Source organism: Rhinatrema bivittatum, chromosome 17 (genome assembly GCF_901001135.1).
Source record: "Rhinatrema bivittatum chromosome 17, aRhiBiv1.1, whole genome shotgun sequence".
Taxonomy (NCBI): domain Eukaryota; kingdom Metazoa; phylum Chordata; class Amphibia; order Gymnophiona; family Rhinatrematidae; genus Rhinatrema; species Rhinatrema bivittatum.
The window spans coordinates 57,973,430-57,996,968 of NC_042631.1; the positions used below are offsets into that span (position 1 = coordinate 57,973,430).

The window sequence follows — 23,539 nt, forward strand, 5'->3', positions numbered from 1 at the left end:
TTCAGATATATCAAAGAAAGGGCGATGGCCCCAGGTGGTATAGTGAAACTGAAAGATGACAAAGAGCAGTGTGTGGAGAGAGATTATTTATTTATTTATTTAAAATTTTTATATACCGACATTCATCCAGGATATCACATCGGTTCACAGTGTAACGCAAATAGACGCCATGCATGGCGCTTTACATAGAACAAATAAAACATGTTAACACGGGAATAAGGGGGGAAGAAAACATGGGAGAAATTGCATTAAATAATAAACAAGATTTGCAATTATATACATATGTACAAAATGGGGAGACTGAGAGAAAAGGGATATAGGAATACTAGGAAGGGAGGGGGGGTGGAGAGGAGGGGGGAGAACAAGAGAGGAGGGGGGGGAAAGAAGAAGGAAGGGGCGAGAATGGGGGGACAGAAGGAGGGCCGTGGTGAGGCCGTGGAGAGGAAGAGGGGGAATTAGGTGTATGCTTTGGCAAAGAGCCAGGTCTTGAGCTTCCGCTTGAAAGATTTAAGGCATTCCTCTTGCCTTAATTCAACAGGCATTGTGTTCCAAAGGGTCGGCCCGGCGATGGATAGTGCACGGGCTCTCGTGGAGGTTAGTTTGTAGAGTTTAGGAGAGGGGATAGGCATGGTTGCGAGATGTGCATGTCTGGTAGGCTTATTAGACTGGTGTAAGCGGAAGGATTCGTTAAACCAGTTCATTTCAGGGTTGTATAATGCCTTGTGGATGAGAGAGAGCGCCTTATATTGTATACGGGATGCTATTGGGAGCCAATGAAGATCTTTTAGAACAGGTGTAATATGGTCATGTCTGCGTAAGTTGGTCAAGATCCGGACTGTTGTGTTTTGCAAAATTTGAATGGGGTGAATGGCGTTGTTGGGAAGGCCGAGGAGGAGGGAGTTGCAGTAGTCGGCTTTGGCGAAGATAGTAGTTTGAAGGACTGTCCGGAAATCAGGGGGATGTAGTAAGGGTTTAAGTTTTTTTAGGGTATGGAGTTTAAAGAAATCATCCTTTAGTATGTTGTTGATAAATTTCTTCGGTGTAAAGTGCCCATCGAGGATGATTCCCAGATCACGGACTTGTTGGGCAAATTGGAACTGTGAAAGAGGGGGGAGGATCGAGTGGTTAAGAGGTGAGATGAGCATGATTTCAGTTTTAGATGTATTAAGAGCTAAGTGAATAGAAGAAAGGAGATTGTTTATGGATTGGAGAGTATTATTCCAGAAATCCATGGTTTTTGATAGGGAATCAGTGATGGGTATGAGGAGCTGAACATCATCAGCGTATATGTAGTGAGGGAGATTTAGGCTGGATAGGAAGTAACAGAGGGGAAGGATGTAAATATTGAAGAGGGTTGAGGAAAGGGATGATCCCTGAGGGACACCTTGATTAAGGGGGATGGCATTGGATACGTGATTGCCTAGCTGAATTTTGTAGTCTCTGTTGCTGAGGTAAGATTTGAACCAGTTGTGGGCAACACCTGTAATGCCTATTTCAGTCAGCCGCTGTAAAAGAATGGGATGGCTGACGGTGTCAATGCGGATGAGATGTCAAGGAAGGCAAGTATGTATGATTGTCCTTTCTCAATCCTTTAATAATATGGTCTGTCAGGGAAAGTAATAGAGTCTCCGTGCTGTGAGTTTTCCGAAAGCCGAATTGTGCGGGGGCAAGAATGTGATTGTCTTGAAGGTATTCTGTAAGTTGCTTGTTGACAGTTTTTTCAAGGAGTTTAGCGATAAATGGAAGGTTAGAAATGGGGCGATAATTGGCTAGATTAGAAGGGTCTGATTTGGGTTTCTTTAGGATAGGTTTAACAATAGCCTGTTTCAGGGGGAGAGGTATCTGTCCAGAGTTAATGGATAGGTTAATGATATTTGTTAAAGGTTTAGAAATAATATTGGGTATTGTGAGAAGATGTTTTGTGGGTATGGTGTCAGATGGGTGCGTGGAGGGTTTGGCTTTCTTGATAAAGGTTTCTATTTCTAATGTTGAGGTGCAGTCTAGAGAGGAGAGCACTGTAGTATTGTTGCTAGTCATTGTATGGATGAGATCAGGTTTGGCGAGGTTGATGGGACTAGCAGAGGAGGAGAACTTTGATATTAGCTTATCTACTTTGGTTTGGAAGAAGGTGGCTAATTCTTTGCATTTGGATTTAGCTATTACATCAGGGATGTCGGGAGCAGCCATCTTGGTAAGTGAGTTAACGTAATCATAAAGAACTTTAGGGTTGTATTGGAATTGGTGTATTTTGTTGGCATAGAAGTCTCGTTTTGTCGTGTTAAGTTTGTCACTATATAGATGTAGGGAGGATTTAAATTGTGCCAGATGAGGAAAGAGCTGAAATTTTAAACATTCTGTTCGATGTTTACTATAGAAGACCATGGAGATGGACTGTTGCTGGTTGACAAAACCATGGATGGCAGTGGGGTAGATGCAACCCCGTGAACAGAAGAGAATGTATGGGAAGAGCTAAGAAAACTGAAAGTGGACAAGGCCATGGGGCCAAATGAGTTATATCCCAGTATAATGAGGGAAAGATGTACTGGTGAGTCCATTGTAAGACCTGTTCAATAGATCCCTGGAAATGGGAGAGGTGCCGTAAGATTGGAGGACGAGTGGAAATTGTCCCACTTCACAAGAGTGGTAGCAGTGAGGAGGCTAGAAACTACAGGCTGATTAACCTCACCCTCAGTAGTGGGAAAATTAATGGAGAGTCTGCTGAAGGAAAGGATTGTAAACAGTCTACAATCTGGTGGATTGCTGGACCCGGGGCAGCATGGAAGTTCCTGTCAAACAAATCTGATTGATTTTTTTTTTTTATTGAGTGACTAGAGATTTGGATCAAGGAAGCACACTCAATGTGATTTACTTGGATTTCAGCCAACTGTTTGATACGGTCCTGCACAGGAGGCTCGTAAATAAAATGAGAAGCTTGGAAGTGGGCACCAAGGTGGTACAATGGACTACAAACTGGTGGACTGACAGGAAACAACGTATAATGGTAAATGGAAAGTATTCTGATGAGAAAATAGCGTTAAGTAGAGTACCATAGAGATTGTTTTTGGGACCAGTTCTGTTCAATATCTTTGTGAGTGACATTGCAGAATGGATAAAAGATAAAGTTTTTCTCACAGGACAAGCAGGATGGTAGTCCTCACATATGGGTGACGTCAGTGGACGGAGCCCTGCTACGGAAAACTTTTCTGTCAAAGTTTCTATAAAGCTTTGACTGATGCTGGCACACTGAGTGCACTGAGCATGCTCAGCCTGCAATTATCCCTGTGACCACAGGTGTCTCCCCTCAGTTTTCTTTTTTCCACTCTGCAGTAAGCATAGCAGTTAGGAGCTCTGTGAGAAATTCTCACAACTTTTCATCACGGAAACACTTAAACTTTTACTTCACAAACGATTTTTCCCTGTGCGGGTCTCCCCTCGCGTACATTTAATCGACGCTCGGTGAGTACTATGCTGTTTTTCGGTCGGTTCCTGTCACCTCACTACGGTTTTCCCGGCCTACCAACTGAATTGCGGACTTCCCTTTTCCTATGTTTTCACAGTTAGCCCCACATAGCCTGCGAGTGTCCTCCTGTGACCCTCTGCCTAGTTATTAGCGCTAGTGGGATAGGGACTTCCATAGTTACTGTTGCCGCCAGGGCCCCCTGTCGAATTCATACCTCGGTACCTTCGTGCAGTCGATGCCCCGATTGCTACCGTCTGTACCCCTTCCAGGCTGTCCTGCCTTTTTTGACACCATTGACACCCCTCCCCCGGCGGTCCATCGATGCCATCGACCCCCGCATCGATTCTTTCAGTGCCATCAATGTTTTCATCCATGGCGCTGATTTTTCCATCGGTGTCATCGATGCCCGGGCAGATGCCCATATCGACATCCATGGCCATGCTGTCGATGACATCGGCGCCCATCTCCATCCTGTCGATGCCGTTGACACCCACGTCATTTCGATCGGTGTCCTCTTCGTTCCTGTCGATGCCGGTATCAATTTCCCAATGCCATCGATGTCTATTCGATTCTTCGATGCCACATCATTTCCATCGATACCTATACTGATGCAGTCGGTGCCTCCGTCATTGTTATCGTTGCTCTGCCCGGGCCATCGACATTTTTTCATATATATTTTTGATGATACCCTCGAGGCCATTCCATGCCGCCATCGATACCGTCAATACTGACATAGCACCTACACGCAATGCCCTCACCTAAACACAATGCTCCATGCTTTGGGTTCTTTACTAAAGCCCCGTATTAGCTTATGACATACATAGTGCCAGGAGCAGTGCAGGCATGCTGACAGTCCGTCATCATTCGCCATCCAAGACAGCGAGGGCATCCATCTCAGCGCTGGGGAAAGACTTGGCCGAGCACCGTGACACTCATTGTCACCAGCACAGTGACCGTCCGTCACCAACGCCATCCAGCACATCGGTGCTATCCTACTCGGTGCTGGAGAATGCCCGGGCCGACCAACATCACCACTGCCACTGTTCCACACAGTGCTGGCAGTCCTCGGTGCTCCAGAATAACCGGACCAAGTTCCGAGAAATTCTGCCCTGGCGTCACGATACATTGAGCCGCTGCAAAGAGGGCCGGATTCATGAATCCGGCTACTACCTGGAGATAATACCCTTATTCAATAAACATACACACGGTTAATGTGACTCCAACATTGCTCTAAGCTTCAACGGCAAGAGGAAATGTGGAAAAAAGGATTTGCATTCACAAAAAAGTGGGGAGTAGCTTGCTTGTTACGGCGGTTACTACCCCAAACCAAATAAGCCAGATACTTGACCTTTAATGCATATCCAGCATAGCTCTCTGCTTCAACGGCAGGGGAGAGACTGATACTTCACTTTCAATGCATATCCAGCATAGCTCTCTGCTTCAATGGCAGGGGGGAATGAAGAAAAGTGGATCTATATACAGACAACAACCAACAAGGACTGAATTACATGGTCTGGGTAAACAAATAAGCATGGGTGTAGCTTGCTTATTGCGGCAGTTACTACCCCTAACTAATTAAGCTAGATATTTCACTTAGATTCAGTTCCAACACTTCTCTCTACATTAATGGTGGGCGTGGAAGGGAAATATAACCAAAAGGTTACTAAGAGCCAAGAGTAACAGATAAGTATGAGAAAAAAAAAAAAAGTACAAAACTTGCTGGGCAGACTGGATGGGCCGTTTGGTCTTCTTCTGCCGTCATTTCTATGTTTCTATGTTTCTATAATGGCTACCCTGTACCCGAGGCGTTCCCCACAGTCACCGGTGTGGGGTTCTGACCTTTGACAAATTACTGTGGTAGCACCAGACATGCTCAGCCTGTCTCCTCTGTACCTGCGCTATCATACCAGGTTACAAAGTTGAGTCGGACGTGTACGTCCAGTGTGTATCCCTCAATGACTCCTGAAATCCACAGAGCCATCAGTCTTCACCGGCTCATTCTTCTGCGATCCACGATGGATGGTAAGTACTCTACTCTAATCCCGCTTCAGCGAGAATCCCATTGAGACCTGTTCTCTAAATCGGGCATATGGTCCGAAAGGTTCTAGGTCGTCTGACCTTCCAAGAACCGTATTAGTGTCACATATCGCTATTGCCAGCTATGTCGGACACAATACCAAGAGAACCTCTCTATCGTTTCTTTGGGATTGCATCAGGACATCCTCCCGTTGTCAGCAACGGGACTCTGTACTGATTAATACTCTGGCTTCTGGTTCCTAATTCAGAACCGAAGTTCTAGATGCATTTGCTGATCTGCTAAACACGAGATTCAGCAAACACTGTCTCAATTGCAAGTCCACCTCGAGACTTGCTGACAGGTCTCGACGTTTTCTTGTATAGCACACAGAAATGGGGGTACGACTTTTGCCGCTCACGCTCCTGTGGGAGATTACATGATATCCTGAATACGTCAGCCCTGCCAGTTGGACACCTCCTGGTCTCTCAACTTGCCGGATATCAGAGAGGCCACCCCACTTTGTACCAAGATTCAGGGTAAAGTCCCTCGGACGCTACAAAGCGCAGAAGGGAGGGGGGAGAGTTTTAATTTCACTATTCTTTCTTTCAACAGAAAGTAGTTACACTCCGCCCATCCTGGACCTCAGAAATACCAACTTTCTTCAGAAGGTGCAGGTAAAATGGTTTCTCTCATCACCATGCTTCCATACCGCAGGAAGTAGGTTGCCTCTCTTCTCTATTCTTTGTGTGCTTTATGGTGAGTCAACAATATTACAATCCCAAGCTCTGCCGGTTGCACCAACTTCGGCAACTTGGGTATTTCATTACATCACTAGCAGTGACTGTTGTTTCTCTATGGAGTAAAACATCATTCATGCTTTTCCTTGCATGAACAGCTGCATGACAACAGTCAACCCAAGCAAGGAGTGCTAACTTCTTCATGACTCACTATAAATCTACTACCTGAGATTGCTGTTCACTACCATAAACCCATATAGCACACTTCTGGACACCACAGTCACAACGAACTTCCTGTCCAACAACCGCACAGACATTCTGACAAATTCCTATATGTTTCTGCGTGCATACACCATAACCTCAGCCCCTCAATTCTTTCATTGTTGGCCCACGGCATTTTTTCACCATGCATTTACTCATAGGTCCAAAAATTGCTATGAGTAAGATTCAGTGAAATCCAGTTATCAGTGGATCTAAGCTGTTCAACTGCTATCGTCCCTGATCCATATTGCAGATCTAGAGCCAAAACCTAGACTGGTCCTGTTCATGCTCGCATTTACTCAGGGTTGCAGAGTTCGAACTAACAATCTTCTCAACCCACTATTCTGCTCCATGCAGAGTTTCACATCAACTTCCTGGAGCTTTGAGCCATGAGTTATGCCTTAATGCCTTACAATACTGCCTCTGCAACAAACCTTTGTGCATACAGACAGACAGCATAGTGACATTGTGGTATTTCCAACACAGAAGCACGCATAACCTCTTAGCTGCTCTGCTAGGAAGCTGTGCAGCTCTACTCTTGGCCCTTGCTCACTCCATGCATCCCCGGGCCACTTACCTAACAGACTTACTGAACGCACTAGCAGACCTTCTCCACATACGTTTCCATGCTCTCGGATGGTCTTGGATTATATGTGTAGCGAGGAAAATCTTCTAGCACTGAGATCAACCGAACTTGCCCTCTGCGTCTGAATCAAACAATATGGTGGACAGATTCTACTCCCTACACATGTCTCCAATGCATTCCCCATGGACGCCTTTGCTGCAACAAAGGCCTCTTATATGTGTCTCTTTCGATGCCTCTCATAGCCAGCACCCTTATTATGCTGCACCGGGATGGAGTTCACTGTTCTCAGACCTACATCCTAGCCGAGACCAGTATGCTTTCCCATACTTTTCAATCTATCACACCAGTAACCAATTCGCCTTCTCACAGGTCATTCTCATATCATGAACTCACTGATGTTCTCAAGTATTGGTAGCATCTCAAAAACCTTCGACACCTAAATCTTACCATTCAAAATGGCATGATTTACCACGTGTCGTAAAAAAAAAAAAAAAAAAGGGGGGGGTTTACCCCCTTTATTTCTACACCACTCTTTTCTCTTACTCCCTCGGATTCTGCTCCCCAGACATCCTCTACATGGGTACGCCTCGATTTCAATTGGTGTACCACTTGGGAGTGGGGATACCCAATTAACGGTTCAATCCCTTCCGAGTCAGCTTACCAGGGGTTATCCACTGATTAAGCCGTCTCTATTTTTACTGGTTACGGAATGGGGCCTATATATTAGTGCTTACAAAAACTCATGCGTTCCCTGTTCGAGCCTTGCCATTCCTCTCACTTAACAGTCTGCAATGGGAAATTCTTTTCCTCATAGTCGTCACGTCTGCCAACAGGGTCAGTGAGTTCCACACCTTGTTACATACTCACACGACCCTCCGTTCCTCCATGACCGAGTGGTTTTACGTACTCAACTTCATATCCTTCTTAAGGTAGACGCAGCATCTCACCTTATTCAGAATATACTCTGCCCACTTTTTCCCAACACCTCTCTCTCACCAGAGCGAGAGGGTTTTCCATTCCTTGGACTGTAAAAGTGCACTTGCATTCTATCCAGACCGCACTACACTCCATAGGAATTACACCTAACTCTTTCCTCCTGTGGCAAAAGCCAAGCTGCGAGTTCCAGTGGCAAACAGACCTATTCCTCCTAATTGACGGTCTGTATCTCTTTTTCCTACTAACAAGCAGGCATTTCACTACAACACCGTGTGTAACCACACCTGTTAGGGCCGTACCAGCCTCAATAACTCAACTTTGGCTGGTGCCGCTTGTACATATTTGTAAAGCTGCGACCTGGCGCTCTCTCCATAACTTCGCAGTCCATTATCGCTTAGATAAGACTGGCCGGCATGCTTCCATGTTTGGCCAGTCTGTCTAATCTTCTCTTCGGTTTAACTACCCAACATCCTTCCACCAACCCGTTAAGGGTTTCAGGATGTCCTGCTTACCAAATTTCACCCCCGATGTTGCGGCTCTTGCACGTCTTAGGTGCATTGGGTACACTCTCGGGTATCCTCAGCTCGGTACTCACCCATATGTGAGGACTACCATCCTGCTTGTCCTGTGAGAAAGCAAGTGTTGCTTACCTGTAACAGGTGTTCTCCCAGGACAGCAGGATGTTAGTCCTCACGAAACCCACCCGCCACCCCGCGGAGTTGGGTCTACATAAGTTTTATTATTTTAGTTTCGCTTGTGCTTGTTGCTATAAGACGAGACTGAGGGGAGACACCTTTGGTCACAGGGATAATTGCAGGCTGAGCATGCTCAGTGCACTCAGTGTGCCAGCGTCGGTCAAAGCTTTATAGAAACTTTGACAGAAAAGTTTTCCGTAGCAGGGCTCCGTCCCTTGATGTCACCCATATGTGAGGACTAACATCCTGCTGTCCTGAGAGAACACCTGTTACATGTAAGCAACATTTGCTTTCTATTTGCGGATCATGCTAAAATCTGCAACAGGAGTAGAGAGAATGAAAAGTGATTTAAGAAAGCTTGAAGATGGTCAAAGACTTGGCAGCTGTGATTCAATACCAAGAAGTGCAGAGTCATACATCTGGGGTACGGTAATCCAAAAGAGCAGTATGTTATGGGGTATGAACTGCTAATGTGCGTGGACTGGGAGAGCAACCCTGGTGTAATAATTCTGGCAATCTAAAGATGGATAAGCAAGACTAAATGAATTCTTTGCTTCTGTGTTTACTAATGAGGATGTTGGGGAGATACCAGTTCCAGAGATGGTTTTCAGGGGTGATGAGTCAGACAAACTGAGCGAAATCACTGTGAACCTGGAAGATGTAGTAGGCCAGAATGACAAACTAAAGAGTAGCAAATCACCTGGACCGGATGGTATGTATCCTAGGGTTCTGAAGGAACTAAAAAATGAAATTTCTGATCTATTAGTTAAAATTTGTAACCTATCATTAAAATCATCCATTGTACCTGAAGACTGGAGGGTGGCCAATGTAACCCCAATATTTAAAAAAGACTCCAGGGGCGATCTGGGTAACTATAGACCAGTGAGCCTGACTTCAGTGCTGGGGAAACATAGTGGAAACTATTCTCAAGATCAAAATCGTAGAACATATAGAAAGACATGGTTTAATGGAGCACAGTCAACATGGATTTACGCATGGGAAGTCTTGCTTAACAAATCTGCTTCATTTTTTGAAGGGGTTAATAAACATGTGGATAAAGGTGAACCGGTAGATGTAGTGTATTTGGATTTTCAGAAGGCGTTTGACAAAGTCCCTCATGAGAGGCTTCTAAGAAAACTAAAAAGTCATGGGATAGGAGGCGATGTCCTTTTGTGGATTACAAACTGGCTAAAAGACAGGAAACAGAGAGTAGGATTAAATGGTCAATTTTCTCATTGGAAAAGGGTAAACAGTGGAGTGCCTCAGGGATCTGTACTTGGACCGGTGCTTTTCAATATATTTATAAATGATCTGGAAAGGAATACGACGAGTGAGGTTATCAAATTTGCGGATGATACAAAGTTATTCAGACTATTTAAATCACAAGAGGATTGTGATACATTACAGGAAGACCTTGAAAGACTGGACGATTGGGCATCCAAATGGCAGATGAAATTTAATGTGGACAAGTGCAAGGTGTTGCATATAGGGAAAAATAACCCTTGCTGTAGTTACACGATGTTAGGTTCCATATTAGGAGCTACCACCCAGGAAAAAGATCTAGGCATCATAGTGGATAATACTTTGAAATCGTCGACTCATTGTGCTGCAGCAGTCAAAAAAGCAAACAGAATGTTAGGAATTATTAGGAAGGGACTGGTTAATAAAACGGAAAATTTCATAACGCCTCTATCGCTCCATTGTGAGAGCGCACCTTGAATACTGTGTGCAATTCTGGTCGCCGCATCTCAAAAAAGATATAGTTGAGATGGAGAAAGTACAGAGAAGGGCAACCAAAATGATAAAGGGAATGGAACAGCTCCCCTATGAGGAAAGGCAGAAGAATTTGGGGCTGTTCAGCTTGGAGAAGAGACGGCTGAGGGGGGATATGATAGAGGTCTTTAAGATCACGAGAGGTCTTGAACGAGTAGATGTGAATTGGTTATTTACACTTTCAGATAATAGGAGGACCAGGGAGCATTCCATGAAATTAGCAAGTAGCACATTTATGACTAATCGGAGAAAATTCTTTTTCACTCAATGCACAATTAAGCTCTGGAATTTGTTGCCAGAGGATGTGTTAGTGCAGTTAGTGTAGCTGGGTTCAAAAAAGGTTTGGATACGTTCTTGGAGGAGAAGTCCATTAACTGCTATTAATCAAGTTTACTTAGGGAATAGCCACTGCTATTAATTGCATCAGTAGCATAGGATCTTCTTGGTGTTTGAGTACTTGCCAGGTTCTTGTGGCCTGGTTTGGCCTCTGTTGGAAACAGGATGCTGGGCTTGATGGACCCTTGGTCTGACCCAGCATGGCATGTTCTTATGTTCTTCCCACCCATCTCCCATCTTCCTCCCCTTTAATCCATTTATGTTTCCCCTTCTTAACCAGACGATCTTCGTAAAGAGCTGAAGTCATGTTACATGCAACACAGTGCCATCCCCCCTTACCATGTCCCAAGAGCAAACAAATAAATCTTTCCCAAAATTACCAGGAACAAATAATCAAGAATAAATAACTGCACATACAATCAGAGATCAAGAAAATGTGGTGGCAAGATGCAGAAATAGCCACTATTATATTGAGTGACACTGGCTTGATTAAAATGAATTTCCAATATGTCACCTGTATATATTACATTCTATGAGCTCCAGAGAGAATATCTCTTTGTGCAAAGCAAGAAGTATTTTTATTTATTTGTTAAATTTATAACCCATGACTTCCAAACATTCTGTGCTGTTTACATAATAAACATTCATACAAATTCAGAGATAAAAATAAACTAAAACCCATAATCACAAAAAATAACATCTCATATATTGTATTTGTTTAAAAAGGAATGTTTTTCATTTATGTGTTACATTTAAGTGCAGTAGCAGTAAATTTGGGAGATTGTGAATATTATTATATCCATACTATTGTGCCTTATGAGTGAATTTTATTCTTGTCGTAGTATGTGCATAAAATAAAAATTTGGAGAAACTTCCGTACAAGAGCAGTATTGGAGTGATCATACTTTAAGTAATCTCAAAGTTGTAGAACAGTATGATTGGGCTGTGGTAAGAATAATGCTAGGATGCTTAAAGAAAGGTATTATCAGTAGAAAAAAGAAGACAATGTTTTTGTCAGATTTCATCTAGAGTCATGTGTCCAAGTCTACAGCCTATATCTCCAAAATACAAGTTTTAGGAAACTAATAAAAAATAATACAGTGTAAATTTTATGAAGACTGTTGAGTGTACTACATGGAAGGTTTTGTAAGGTAAACAAAATAGAGATTATGAATTTTAGTTTTTCTTGGATCAAAAATTGTACTCTATATGCTATGAGTTAAAATAGAGAAAGCAAAAAAACTGAATAAATAAATAGAAACTGACTGGAGGAAAGACTCCAACAAACCCAAGGAAATGTCTTTTTGACATTGAGCCATGATAGTGTTACTGTCTCCTTCTCCTGAATCACCACTAAAGAGACAGTTGAAGTAATTTCAACAATAGACTTTTGGTTTCCCTTCAACCTACTTTACTATAAGTCTTCTCTATTAACTATGTATGGAATCTTAATGAACATGAGTACTGTGGTTTATTAATGAAATGCCACTACAGTTATTGTTATTAATGTTAAATTTATTTTACTAAGGTAACTTTTTTCCTACATCTCCTGTTTTAATGTAAACCGGTATGATATGTATACTATACAAGAATGTCAGTATATAAAAATTAAAAATAAGTAAATAAATACAGTGAAAGGATTACCAAAGAAATATAATCCAACTCTGAAAGCATTAGTGTTTCCTCAATATGTTCTCAAGATCACCGTGTATTGTGCATTCATTTGTCATGTTGGTTTCTATATTATTCTTTCATTGATGCCACAATTAAATTGTACAATGCCATAAATAAATTAGTAATGGCAAATAAGCAAAGCCTACATTACTGTTGAATAATGAACTTTGTGCATTAAATAGGGATAACTTCCACATTAAATAGGGATAACTTCCACAAAAACTTACCTTGAATAATTGAAGAGAATCATGACAGGAAAAGTTAAGAAGGAGAAATTGTTATAACTGTTGTTGTTGTGGTACATTGATTAATTCTTTCTAAACTTGTTTTTTCCCTTTAATTTGTGAATTATTTGTTTAAAAACTTACTTGCAACAAATGTTTGTGGACAATGCATGGCGTAGATTCTCCTGATGGGATCCACGGTTCCACTCTGTTCAGCTCAGTGGGAGCGAATGTTTAACACTTCTCGTATCCCCGGAGAAGAGACAGGTAAGAGGTGGCCCCACAAGTGGCAGGGACTTGAAAGAGCCAACCAAGCTGTACACTATCACCTTTCTATAATAGAGAGCTTCTTTAGATCTTCTTTGATCAAAAGCACATTATCTGCAAGTAGTGAGTGAGAAAATTAGAGTAACTGAAATGGGCTAATTAAAGAGAATATTTACTATTGTCTTCAGGACATTTGTATATAGAGCTCTTGTTCTGAATTAGATAAATAGGAAGGCAAGGGTTCTAAGGACCTCTGTTCTAGAGGAAGCCAAGCTGGTGAATACTAGAGTTGCAATGTGAAGTGCGAGAAGATTTTCTCTATGCTAAAGTGCTTCTTTTCGAGAAGAGTTTGACTAAACTGTAGGATAGTAGACTGCTTGATAGCTGCTATTTTAATTTGTTTAAATTCAATTGCTTGTGAGATCTATAGATTAAATTTGAAAGGTAATTCTGGTTGTTTGTGGGGGTGTCTACATTTTTTTTTATTTGAGTTCCTTGTGGGACCTGTGTGTTAAGTTTGAAAGGTACTTATGATTGTTTGGGAACTGACTGTTTGAACTTTTCTCTCCATTCAGTCCCAAAGCCTAACCATTCCAGGCTCACTCAACTCTTTATAAATAGGCTATTGTATAATTAGGGAATTGAGCACATTTTCAGATTGCTGCTCAATTAATGGCCCTAGTCAAGTGTTTAATTGATTGTCACTAACCAAAGGAGCAATTGGTCCATTGGCAAAGAATAGTCAAATTAGACTAATCTAAGAAACCTAACTTATATAGCAGATCAAAAGCTAAAATATGCAGACAGTATACTAGAAACAAGTTGGGGATTATCCACTTACATAGTTATCTATCTGCTGGTGAAAGGTTATATATATGCACCCGATGCAAAGAGCTGCTGGCTCTTGGAGAAATGTATGATCTCTGGAGGCTATATAGGGAGATCTGGAGGAGCTGAGGCAGATGGAGAGATTCATAGAGGAAACCTACAGGGATACAATAGTAAAGTCACAACTCCAGTCTGGCAGACCCTATGCTGTCTTAAAGGAGCAAAGTCACCTGAAATGAAAGCATCACTTTGGTGTTGCAGGAAGTGATCCTGCAACTAGGATCTGCTTTCCAGGTGGTGCAGTATCTTCTTGCACCAAGGATGGATCTCAAAGGGGTTTTGCCCCTTACAGAACTGGATTACAGGATGGAAGGATTAGGATGGCTATCCCAATTGGAGATTCAGTCATTAGAAATGTAGACAACTGAGTGGCTGGTGGATTTAAGGACAGTAACTTGCTTGCCTGGTGTGAAGGTGTGGACCTAGATAGAATTTTGGACTCTGCTGGAAAGGAACTGTTTGTCATGGTATATATGGGTACCAATGACATACGAAGATGGGGGAGGGGGTTCTGAAAGCCAAATTTTGTCTTTTAGGCGAACGTTGAAATCTAGAATCTCCAGGATAGCATTTTCAGAAATGCTGTGTGTTCCATGTGCAGATCCACAGAGGCAGGCAGAACAGTTCTTAATGTGTGCTTGAGACTATGGTGCAGAGAAAAGAGGGCTTTAGATTTATGAGAAACGGCATCATTTTGGGGAAGGTGGAACATATTCCAAAAGAATGGGCTCCATTTTTACCAAGGGGGAATCAGGCTGCTGTGCCAGTGTTTACAAAGGAGACAAAACAGTTGTTAAACCAGAAGATGGGGAAAAGCCAACAATCATTCAAAGGCATATGGTTTGGAGGGAGGAATCTATGAAGGATACTTACAAAACAGAGAAGTTAGAGCATCTTTATAGAGAGATTCCAATAAAGGAAAAATAAGATGGGAGCGTTAGAATGCATAGCACTGAATGAAGAGGTAAACATAAATGTCATATCAGAGACCAATGGGACAGTAGAAAATCAGGATACAAATAATATCATAATGATAGGGTGGATCAAATTTCTGTGTGCGGGTGGGTGTGTGTGATGTTATATGTTAAGTCTGGCAGGGAGTCAAACAGGATAAAAATTCTGCAGGAGACAAAATGCATGGTTTATGGCTAGAAATTCTACATGTGGTAGAGGTATATTACTGCCCACCTAGCTAGAATGAACAGATAGATGATCAGAAACTAATAAATTTTGCAGCATAACACTAATAGGAAATTTCAATTACGTCAATACTGAATGTCACATTTTAGAGAGAGAAATTATCTAATGAAATAAATGACTGATTCTTGGAGAAGATGGTCCAGGAATTGAAGACAGGGGAAACTATTTTAGACTAATTTTTTGGGGAACATGAGATTTGGTGCAAGAGATAATGGTAATGGAGCCACTTGGTAATAGTGTGTTGCGATCCTGCCCACAAGGAGCGCGGGCAGGCTCTTACCTCCTCGCGGGCCGCGGACGCTGACTCCCTTCATGGCGGTCCTGCCGCTGTGTTTGGACTGCCTTTGGCCCTACGCGGCAGGGCCGACCCGCCGCAAGCTCTCCCTTGCGGCTGGGACCTTCGTTGCTGCTCCTGCCTCTCCCCGACGAGCTCAGCCGCTCCCAGATTCTTCAGCCGGCAGGAAGGCCGTCCCTGCTGGTGCCTGCTTCAGCCCGGGTTCTTGGCTGGCAGGGAGGCTGTCCCTGCTGGTGTCTGCAGTCCTTCTTCTGCTTCTGTCTTCGCGGCTGGGAGCCGCTCCTGCAGCCTGCCTCCTCTTCAGGCTCAGGGCAGGGCTGCTTTGCTGCCTGCCTGGCTTCCTCAGGCCTTCCATGTGGCTGAGGACGCCACCTGCGGATCCTGCTTCTCTTCTCTCCAGCTTCCTTAGGCGCGGGCGCACGCCTCTAGTCTGTTTTTCAAGGGCCAGCCAGGTGTGGCCCTCTGCTGACCCCTCCCTGGGCGTTGTCCTCTTCAGCCCTACAAAAGGGCTCAGCGTTCATTCCAGCTTTGCCTTCGCAAGGAGTTAGTCACTCCTGGGATCCTGCTGTCCTTCGTTCCAGGAGTCGTCCTTGTTCTAGCACTTCTTCAAGGTCCTGTGTTTCCTGTTCTTTGTTGGAGCTCCTCGTCTTGTCCTTTTGTCTACGTTCCAGTCCTGATGTTCACCTGCTGTTCTAGATGTCCGTGTTCCAGCCCTGAGGTCTGTCTCCTGATCCAGTATCTGTGTTCCAGTCCAGATGTTTGTTCCTGATGTCCGTGACCCAGCTCTGATGTTGCTTCTCCTGATCCTGAAGTCCGTGATTCTGTCTTGCTCTCCTGAACCCCTGGTTCCTCATTCGTGAGTCTGCTGTACGCTTGGTACCCCGTGGCAAGCCATGTCATGGTCCGCGACCAGCCCCATGGGCGGGCTGTGTAGGGCGCTTCATGATGCAAGCCTTGTACCCTGTTCCTGAGTCTTCTGAAAGCTAAGTACCTTGTTCCTGAGTCTTCTGAAAGCCAAGTACCTCGTTCCTTCCTGCGCTGGTCCGGCTCCCGCGGATGTAGGACAGGGTGGTCCATGACCAGACCAGTAGTACTGGCTGAGTAGGGCGCCCTGAGGGATTGCGCCACTGTCCATATACCCCGAAGTCTCATCTGTGCATCCAAGTACCTCATTCCTGAGTCTACATCTGTGCCTGAGTTTGTCTGTGCATCCAAGTACCTCGTCCCTGAGTCTCGTCTGAATCTCCATGTTCCGGTCTTCGCTGCCCTGGCCTCCATCCGGCCTGCCGCTTCTTGCCGTACCCTGCGGCAGGTCCGAAAGGGCTTGGAACGGTCGGAGGACTGTTCATAAGACCATCATTGCGTTGTTGGTCTTCCGAAGCCTGCAGGTCCGGATGAGAGTCCGTATCTCCAGTCTTCAGTCCAGCCTCGCTCCTATCCAGCCCCTGCTCGGGCATGCCTCGCCTATCGCGGCACCTCTTCGGAGTTCCTCTGGGGTTGAGCCGTGGCCCAAAAACACACATCTCTTGGTAAGTGGGACTGCTCTCCTAGCGCTCCACAACATAGTGATCATAAAACGATGAAGTTTGACTTAATAACTGGAGGGAGGACATTTTTAAAAAGCCTACTGTTCTAACACTTAACTATCCAAAGGAAACATATGATAAAATTAGTAAAATAGTTAGATAAAAGTTAAAAGGTGCAGCTGCAAAAATTATGGGACTGATCTTAAAAAGCATTTACATGCTTAAAATTGTTTTACACATGTAAATGGACTTTACAGTATAAGTAGTCTTTTGAAACTTGCTACAATATTTGCCATTGAATTGTTCATAGGACAGTCACATATAAGTTCACTTTCTCGAAGGACAAGCAGGATGGCAGTCCTCATACATGGGTGACATCAGATGGAGCTTGGCATGGAAAACTTATGTCAAAGTTTTTAGAACTTTGAACATCTATGAGCAAGCAGGACCATCCTTTTCATTGGTATCGGTGGCTGCTAGGGATGCTGGAGACAGGCCATCATCTGCCTCCCCCAGGTCGAAGACATTGGCTTTGTTGTCTTTGGCCTCAGTTCTGGGGGAGGACCAATCCGAGCATCGAGGGAAGCAAAAGAAGCATTGGCATCAGTCCCTGTTGATACATGTTGCTGGGCACATGGATGCACCAGCTTCTGCTGTGATGCCCCCAAAGCATCCCTGTGGTGAGGAGAGCCAATCCTCCATCAATACATGGTGGTCTTCACCGGTTCTGATGCCCACCACCGATTCCCTTCTCGGTTCCAAAGTGAATGTGGTTACACCTCCTGGGTTCCAGTTGGTCTTGGCATTGGCACTGTTCAAGGAGGAGCTAGAGGTGCATGCTGCTGGCTTTGGAGTCTCAGCATCAGGGCACTGACAGCACTGGGACCAGCACTGTCCCTCCTTGAGCTGCTGTTAGAATCCCTGCACGTGCTCATTAGAGTGTTACCGATGCAGACTGTTAATTAACAGAGTAGCATCGACACGTGGCAGAGCATTAGTAGCACCATTGGCCAATCCGGTGCTTATCTACGGTTCCTTGGAGGAGGAAGCTTAGCTGCGGCCTGGGGCAACATTGGAGTCAGAGGAGTTGGTGTCTATACCGCTACCGGAGACCAAGCGCCTAGGGCCGCATCCCCCCCCCCTTCAGGCAGTGAGGACATGGGCCTGTATGACCTATGGGTTATGACTCCTTTGTTTTCAACACGAATTTTAGTATGGGCATGTGCAAAGTGATACATTTAGGGAAAAATAATCCCAGCTGATTCCATTATAGGTTACTATCCTGGAAAAGGTTTTAGACATCGTCATGGATAATATGTTGAAATCCTCTGCTCAGTGTGCGGCAGCGGTCAAAACTTCAAACAGAATATTAGTAATTATTAGGAAGAGAATGGGCAATAAAATGGACAATATCATAATACTTCTGTATTGCTCCATGGTGCGACTGCAGCTAGAGTTCTGGTTGCAGCATCTCAGAAAATGTAACTAGAAAAGATATAGAGAAGGGTGACCAAAATGATAAAGGGGATGGAGCAGCTCCTATGTGAGGAAAGTCTAAAGAGGTTAGAACTGTTAAGCTTAGAGAAGAGACAGCTGATAGAGATCTATAAAAACATGAATGGAGAGAATTGGGTAAATTGGTTCTTTATTCTTTCAAAAATATAGGGCCTACACTTTACTTGAGTAAGTGAGCTTTTGAAAATTGTTGCAGTATATGCCAGTGAATTGTCCTTAGGATTTACTCGCATAAGTGCACCTTAATCAAGTAAATGGCTTTTGAAAATTGCTACGATAGTAGTTACATTTACACCACAACTCGTTTTGAAAATTACTCCCAAAAAGACTAGGAGGATACTCCAAGAAGTTACTAAGTAGCACATTGAAAACAAACAATCATGATCTGGAATTGCAATGCTGGATCAGACCAAGGTCCATTGAGTCTAGCATCCTATCTCTGACAGTGGCCAATCCAGATTGCAAGTATTTGGCAGATTCCATAAAGTAGATCTAATTCCTCTTACTTACTCACAGGGATATCAATAGCTTTCTTTAGTCTACCTGGCTAATAACGTATTATGGACCTTTACTCCAGGAACTTCTGTTAAACCCCGCTATGCTAATCACCTTGATCCCATATTCTGGGAACAGATTCTACAGCTTGAAAGTGCTGTAAGTGGAAAAAGTACTTTCTATAATTTGTTTCATGGAGTGTCCTCTTCGACCCACAATCCAGTGGGAGGCTGAGAGGAGAGGATCACCTTGCTGGTGGCTGAAAGGAATCAGTAATTTTTGCTTGGGAAATTTTATTTTTTTTAAAAGTATTGGGGCGAAGTTAACTATTGGGGAATATTATTTAGTATGTTTGTGTGATTTGTGCTTTTAATAGTCAGTAAGGCAGTGAATAAACAGAAGTTAGACTGTTTGTATTTCCCAACCCTCCCACCCCTAACCCACCCACCCCTAGCTCATTTAATTTATAGGCAGGTGCCACTTTCACATACACAAAAAAACCTTCCTCTTAACTTCACGAATTCCCCACACCTTATTGAGAGTTTGATCATTCCCCTGTAGGCCACTACCAGACATATATTGAATTCACTAATACATTTAAAGGACGCTAATTAGATTCATTCCTACTCCCATAGCAACCTAAAACTGAACTAGGAACTGAACAAATTTGAGATGAAGGCAGCAGTCCAGCAGTAAGAGGGGGGCTTCCCAGTGTTTTGCATCGAGTGACACATGTATGATTTTTTACCTGCCGGTGAGAAATTGTACATGTGCAGGTGATGCAAAGAGCTCCTGTCTCAGAGAATGAGTCCGATCTCTGGAGGCTAGAGTGGAGGAGCTGAGGCAGACAGAGAGGAATATAGATGAGACCTTCAGGGACATAGTAGCCAATTACCAACTTCAGATTGGCAGCCCTGGTGTTGCCTTGGAGGAAGAAGGTGTCATTATCGGAGAGCATCAACCTGGTGCAGCAGGAAAGGATCTTGTAGCAAGAACCTGCTCTCCAGGTGGTGCATTGTCCTTTCGCACTGAGGATGTGTCTCCAAGGCCTACTGCCCAGGAGGGAAGGGTTAGGTCAGCCGTCATAGTTGGCGATTCGATTTTTAGGAATGTAGACAGCTGGGTGGCTGGTGGGCGTGAGGATCGCCTGGTAACATGCCTACCTGGTACAAAGGTGGCGGACCTCACGCATCACCTAGATAGGATTTTAGACAGTGCTGGGGAGGAACCAGCTGTCATGGTACATGTGGGCACCAACGACAGGAAAATGTGAGAGGGAGGTTCTGGAAGCCAAATTTAGGCTCTTAGGTAGAAAGCTTAAATCCAGAACCTCCAGGGTAGCATTCTCTGAAATGCTCCCTGTTCCACGCACAGGTCACCAGAGGCAGGCAGAGCTCCGGAGTCTCAATGCGTGGATGAGACGATGGTGCAAAGAAGAGGGATTCAGTTTTCTTAGAAACTTGGGAACCTTTTGGGGAAGCGGGAGTCTCTTCCGAAGGGATGGGTTCTACCTTAACCAGTGTGAAACCAGACTGCTGGCACTAACCTTTAAAAAGGCGATAGAGCAGCTTTTAAACTAGAGCAAAGGGGAAAGCAGACAGTCGCTCAGCAGCGGATGATTTGGTGGGCGGTATCTTCGAAGGATACAAATGACGCATTAGAATAAAGGCATCCTGACAGTGAGGTTCCAATATCAAGAAAAGTAGTCCAAGTGCCTGTAACTAAAAACTCACCTGAGCTAAAAAATTCTAACTTATCCCTATCAAATAAAAAACAGAATGAAAATACAAAGCAAAAGCACACTTTGAAATGCTTGTATGCTAATGCCAGAAGTCTAAGAAGTAAGATGGGAGAATTAGAATGTATAACAGTGAATGATGACACAGACTTAATTGGCATCCCAGAGACATGGTGGAAGGAAGATAACAAATGGGACAGTGCTATACCGGGGTACAAATTATATCGCAATGACAGAGAGGAGCACCCGGGAGGCGGTGTGGCGCTTTATGTCCGGGATGGCATAGAGTCCAACAGGATAAACTGCTGCATGAGATAAAATGCACAATCAAATCTTTATGGGTAGAAATCCCTGTGTGTTGGGGAAGACTATAGTGATAGGAGTATACTACCGTCCACCTGGCCAAGATGGTGAGATGACAGTGACATGCTAAGAGAAATTAGAGAAACTAACAAATTGGTAGTGTGGTAGTAATGGGAGATTTCAATTACCCCAGTATTGACTGGGTAAATGTTTCATCAGGACATGCTAGAGAGATAAAGTTCCTGAATGGAATAAATGACAGTTTTATGGCGCAATTGGTTCAGGAACCGACGAGAGAGAGAGCAATTTTAGATCTAATTCTCAGTGGAGCACAGGATTTGGTGAGAGAGGTAACTGAGATAGGGCCGCTTGGCAATAGTGATCATAATATGATCAAATTTGAATTAGTGACTGGAAGAGAGACAGTAAGAAAATCCATGACTCTCGTGCTAAACTTTCAAAAGGGAAACTTTGATAAAATGACAAAAATTGTTAGAAAAAAACTGAAAGGAGCAGCTACAAAAGTAAAAAAATGTCAGAGGCGTGGTCATTGTTAAAAAATACCATCCTAGAAGCACAGTCCAGATGTATTCCACACATTAAGAAAGGTGGAAGGAAGGCAAAACAATTACCGGCATGGTCAAAAGGTGAGGTGAAAGAAGCTAATTTAGCCAAAAGATCTTCATTCAAAAATTGGAAGAAGGATCCAACAGAAGAAAATAGGATAATGCATAAGCGTTGGCAAGTTAAATGTAAGACATTGATAAGACAGGCTAAGAGAGAATTTGAAAAGAAGTTGGCCATGGAGGCAAAACTCACAGTAAAAACTTATCCAAAGCAGAAAGCCTGTGAGGGAGTCAGTTGGACCGTTAGATGATCTAGGGGTTCAAGGGGCACTTAGAGAAGATATGGCCATCCCGGAAAGATTGAACGATTTCTTTGCTTCGGTGTTTACTGAAGAGGATGTTGGGGAGATACCCCTAACGGAGAAGGTTTTCATGGGTAATGATTGAGATGGACTGAACCAAATCACGGTAAGCCTAGAAGATGTGGTAGGCCTGATTGACAAACTGAAAAGTAGTAAATCACCTGGGTTAGATGGTATACACCCCAGGGTTCTGAAGGAACTTAAAAATGAAATTTCAGACCTATTAGTAACAATTTGTAACCTATCATTAAAATCATCCACTGTACCTGAAGACTGGAGGGTGGCTAAAGTAACCCCAATATTTAAAAAGGGCTGTAGGGGCGATCCTGGAAACTACAGACGAGTTAACCTGACTTAAGTGCCAGGAAAAATAGTGGAAAGTGTTCTAAAAATCAAAGTCACAGAACATATAGAAAGACATGGTTTAATGGAATGAAGTCAGCATGGCTTTTCCCATGGCAAGTCTTGCCTCACAAATGTCCTTCACTTTTTTGAAGGAGTTAATAAATATGTAGATAAAGGTGAACCGGTTAAATGTGTAGTGTATTTGGATTTTCAGAAGGTGTTTGACAAAGTTTCTCATGAGAGGCTTCTAGGAAAAGTAAAAAGTCATGGGATAGGTGGTGATGTCCTTTCGTGGATTACAAACTAGCTAAAAGACAGGAAACAGAGTTTAGGATTAAATGGACATTTTTCACAGTGGAAGGGAGTGGGTAGTAGAGTGCCTCAGGGATCTGAATTGGGACCCGCACTTTTCAATATATTTATAAATGATCTGGAAAGAAATACGAGTGAGGTAATCAAATTTGCAGATGATACAAAATTATTCAGAGTAGTTAAATCACAAGTGGAGTGATAAATTTCAGGAAGCCCTTGTGAGACTGGAAAATTGGGCATCCAAATGGCAGATGAAATTTTAATGTGGATAAGTGCAAGGTGATGCATATAGGGAAAAATAATCCATGCTATAGATACACAAAAACTTTCTCTAAGTCTCCAGTCTCAGAGTCTCAGATAGCCGCACATATCGCCAGCCGGCGATATGTGCGGCTTCACGGAGAGGGTGGTGGATGCCTGGAATGCCCTTCCGGAGGATGTGGTGAAGACCAGAACTGTGAAGGACTTCAAAGGGGCGTGGGATAAACACTGAGGATCCATAAAGTCAAGATGCTGCCAATGAAGAGTGGGTGACTCGCCAGAATGATGGCTACTGCCTGGAGTCAATACCCTTATTAAATAAACATACACATGCTTACTGTGACTCCAACATCGCTCTAAGCTTCAACAACAAGAGGAAATGTGGAAAAAAGGATTTGCACTCACAAAGAGGGGAGTAGCTGGCTTGTTACGGCGGTTACTACCCCAAATCAAAAAAGCCTGATACTTCACTTTCAATGCATATACAGCATAGTTCTCTGATTCAACGGCAGGAGAGAAGAAAAACTGATACTTCACACATCCAGCAGAGCTCTCTGCTTCAACGGTAGGGGAGAAGAAAAGAGGGTTCGCACTCACAAAGCGGGGAGTAGCTGGCTTGTTACGGCGGTTACTACCCCAAACCAAATGTGCCTGATACTTCACTTTCGATGCACATCCAGCATGGCTCTCTGCTTAACAGCATGGGAGAAGACTGATACTTCACGCATATCCAGCATAGCTCTCTGCTTCAACGGCAGGGGAGAAGA

The 23,539-nt window shown here is 43.7% G+C and overlaps 1 protein-coding gene across 1 annotated transcript in view; it reads left to right on the plus strand.

Moving 5' to 3' along the window:
• Positions 1-23,539, plus strand: part of CPT1A (carnitine palmitoyltransferase 1A) — a 939,552-nt gene that overhangs the window by 354,653 nt on the left and 561,360 nt on the right. Inside the window, 1 exon segment of the mRNA XM_029583120.1 lies at positions 12,879-12,966. Coding sequence (XP_029438980.1) covers positions 12,879-12,966 — 88 coding nt within the window.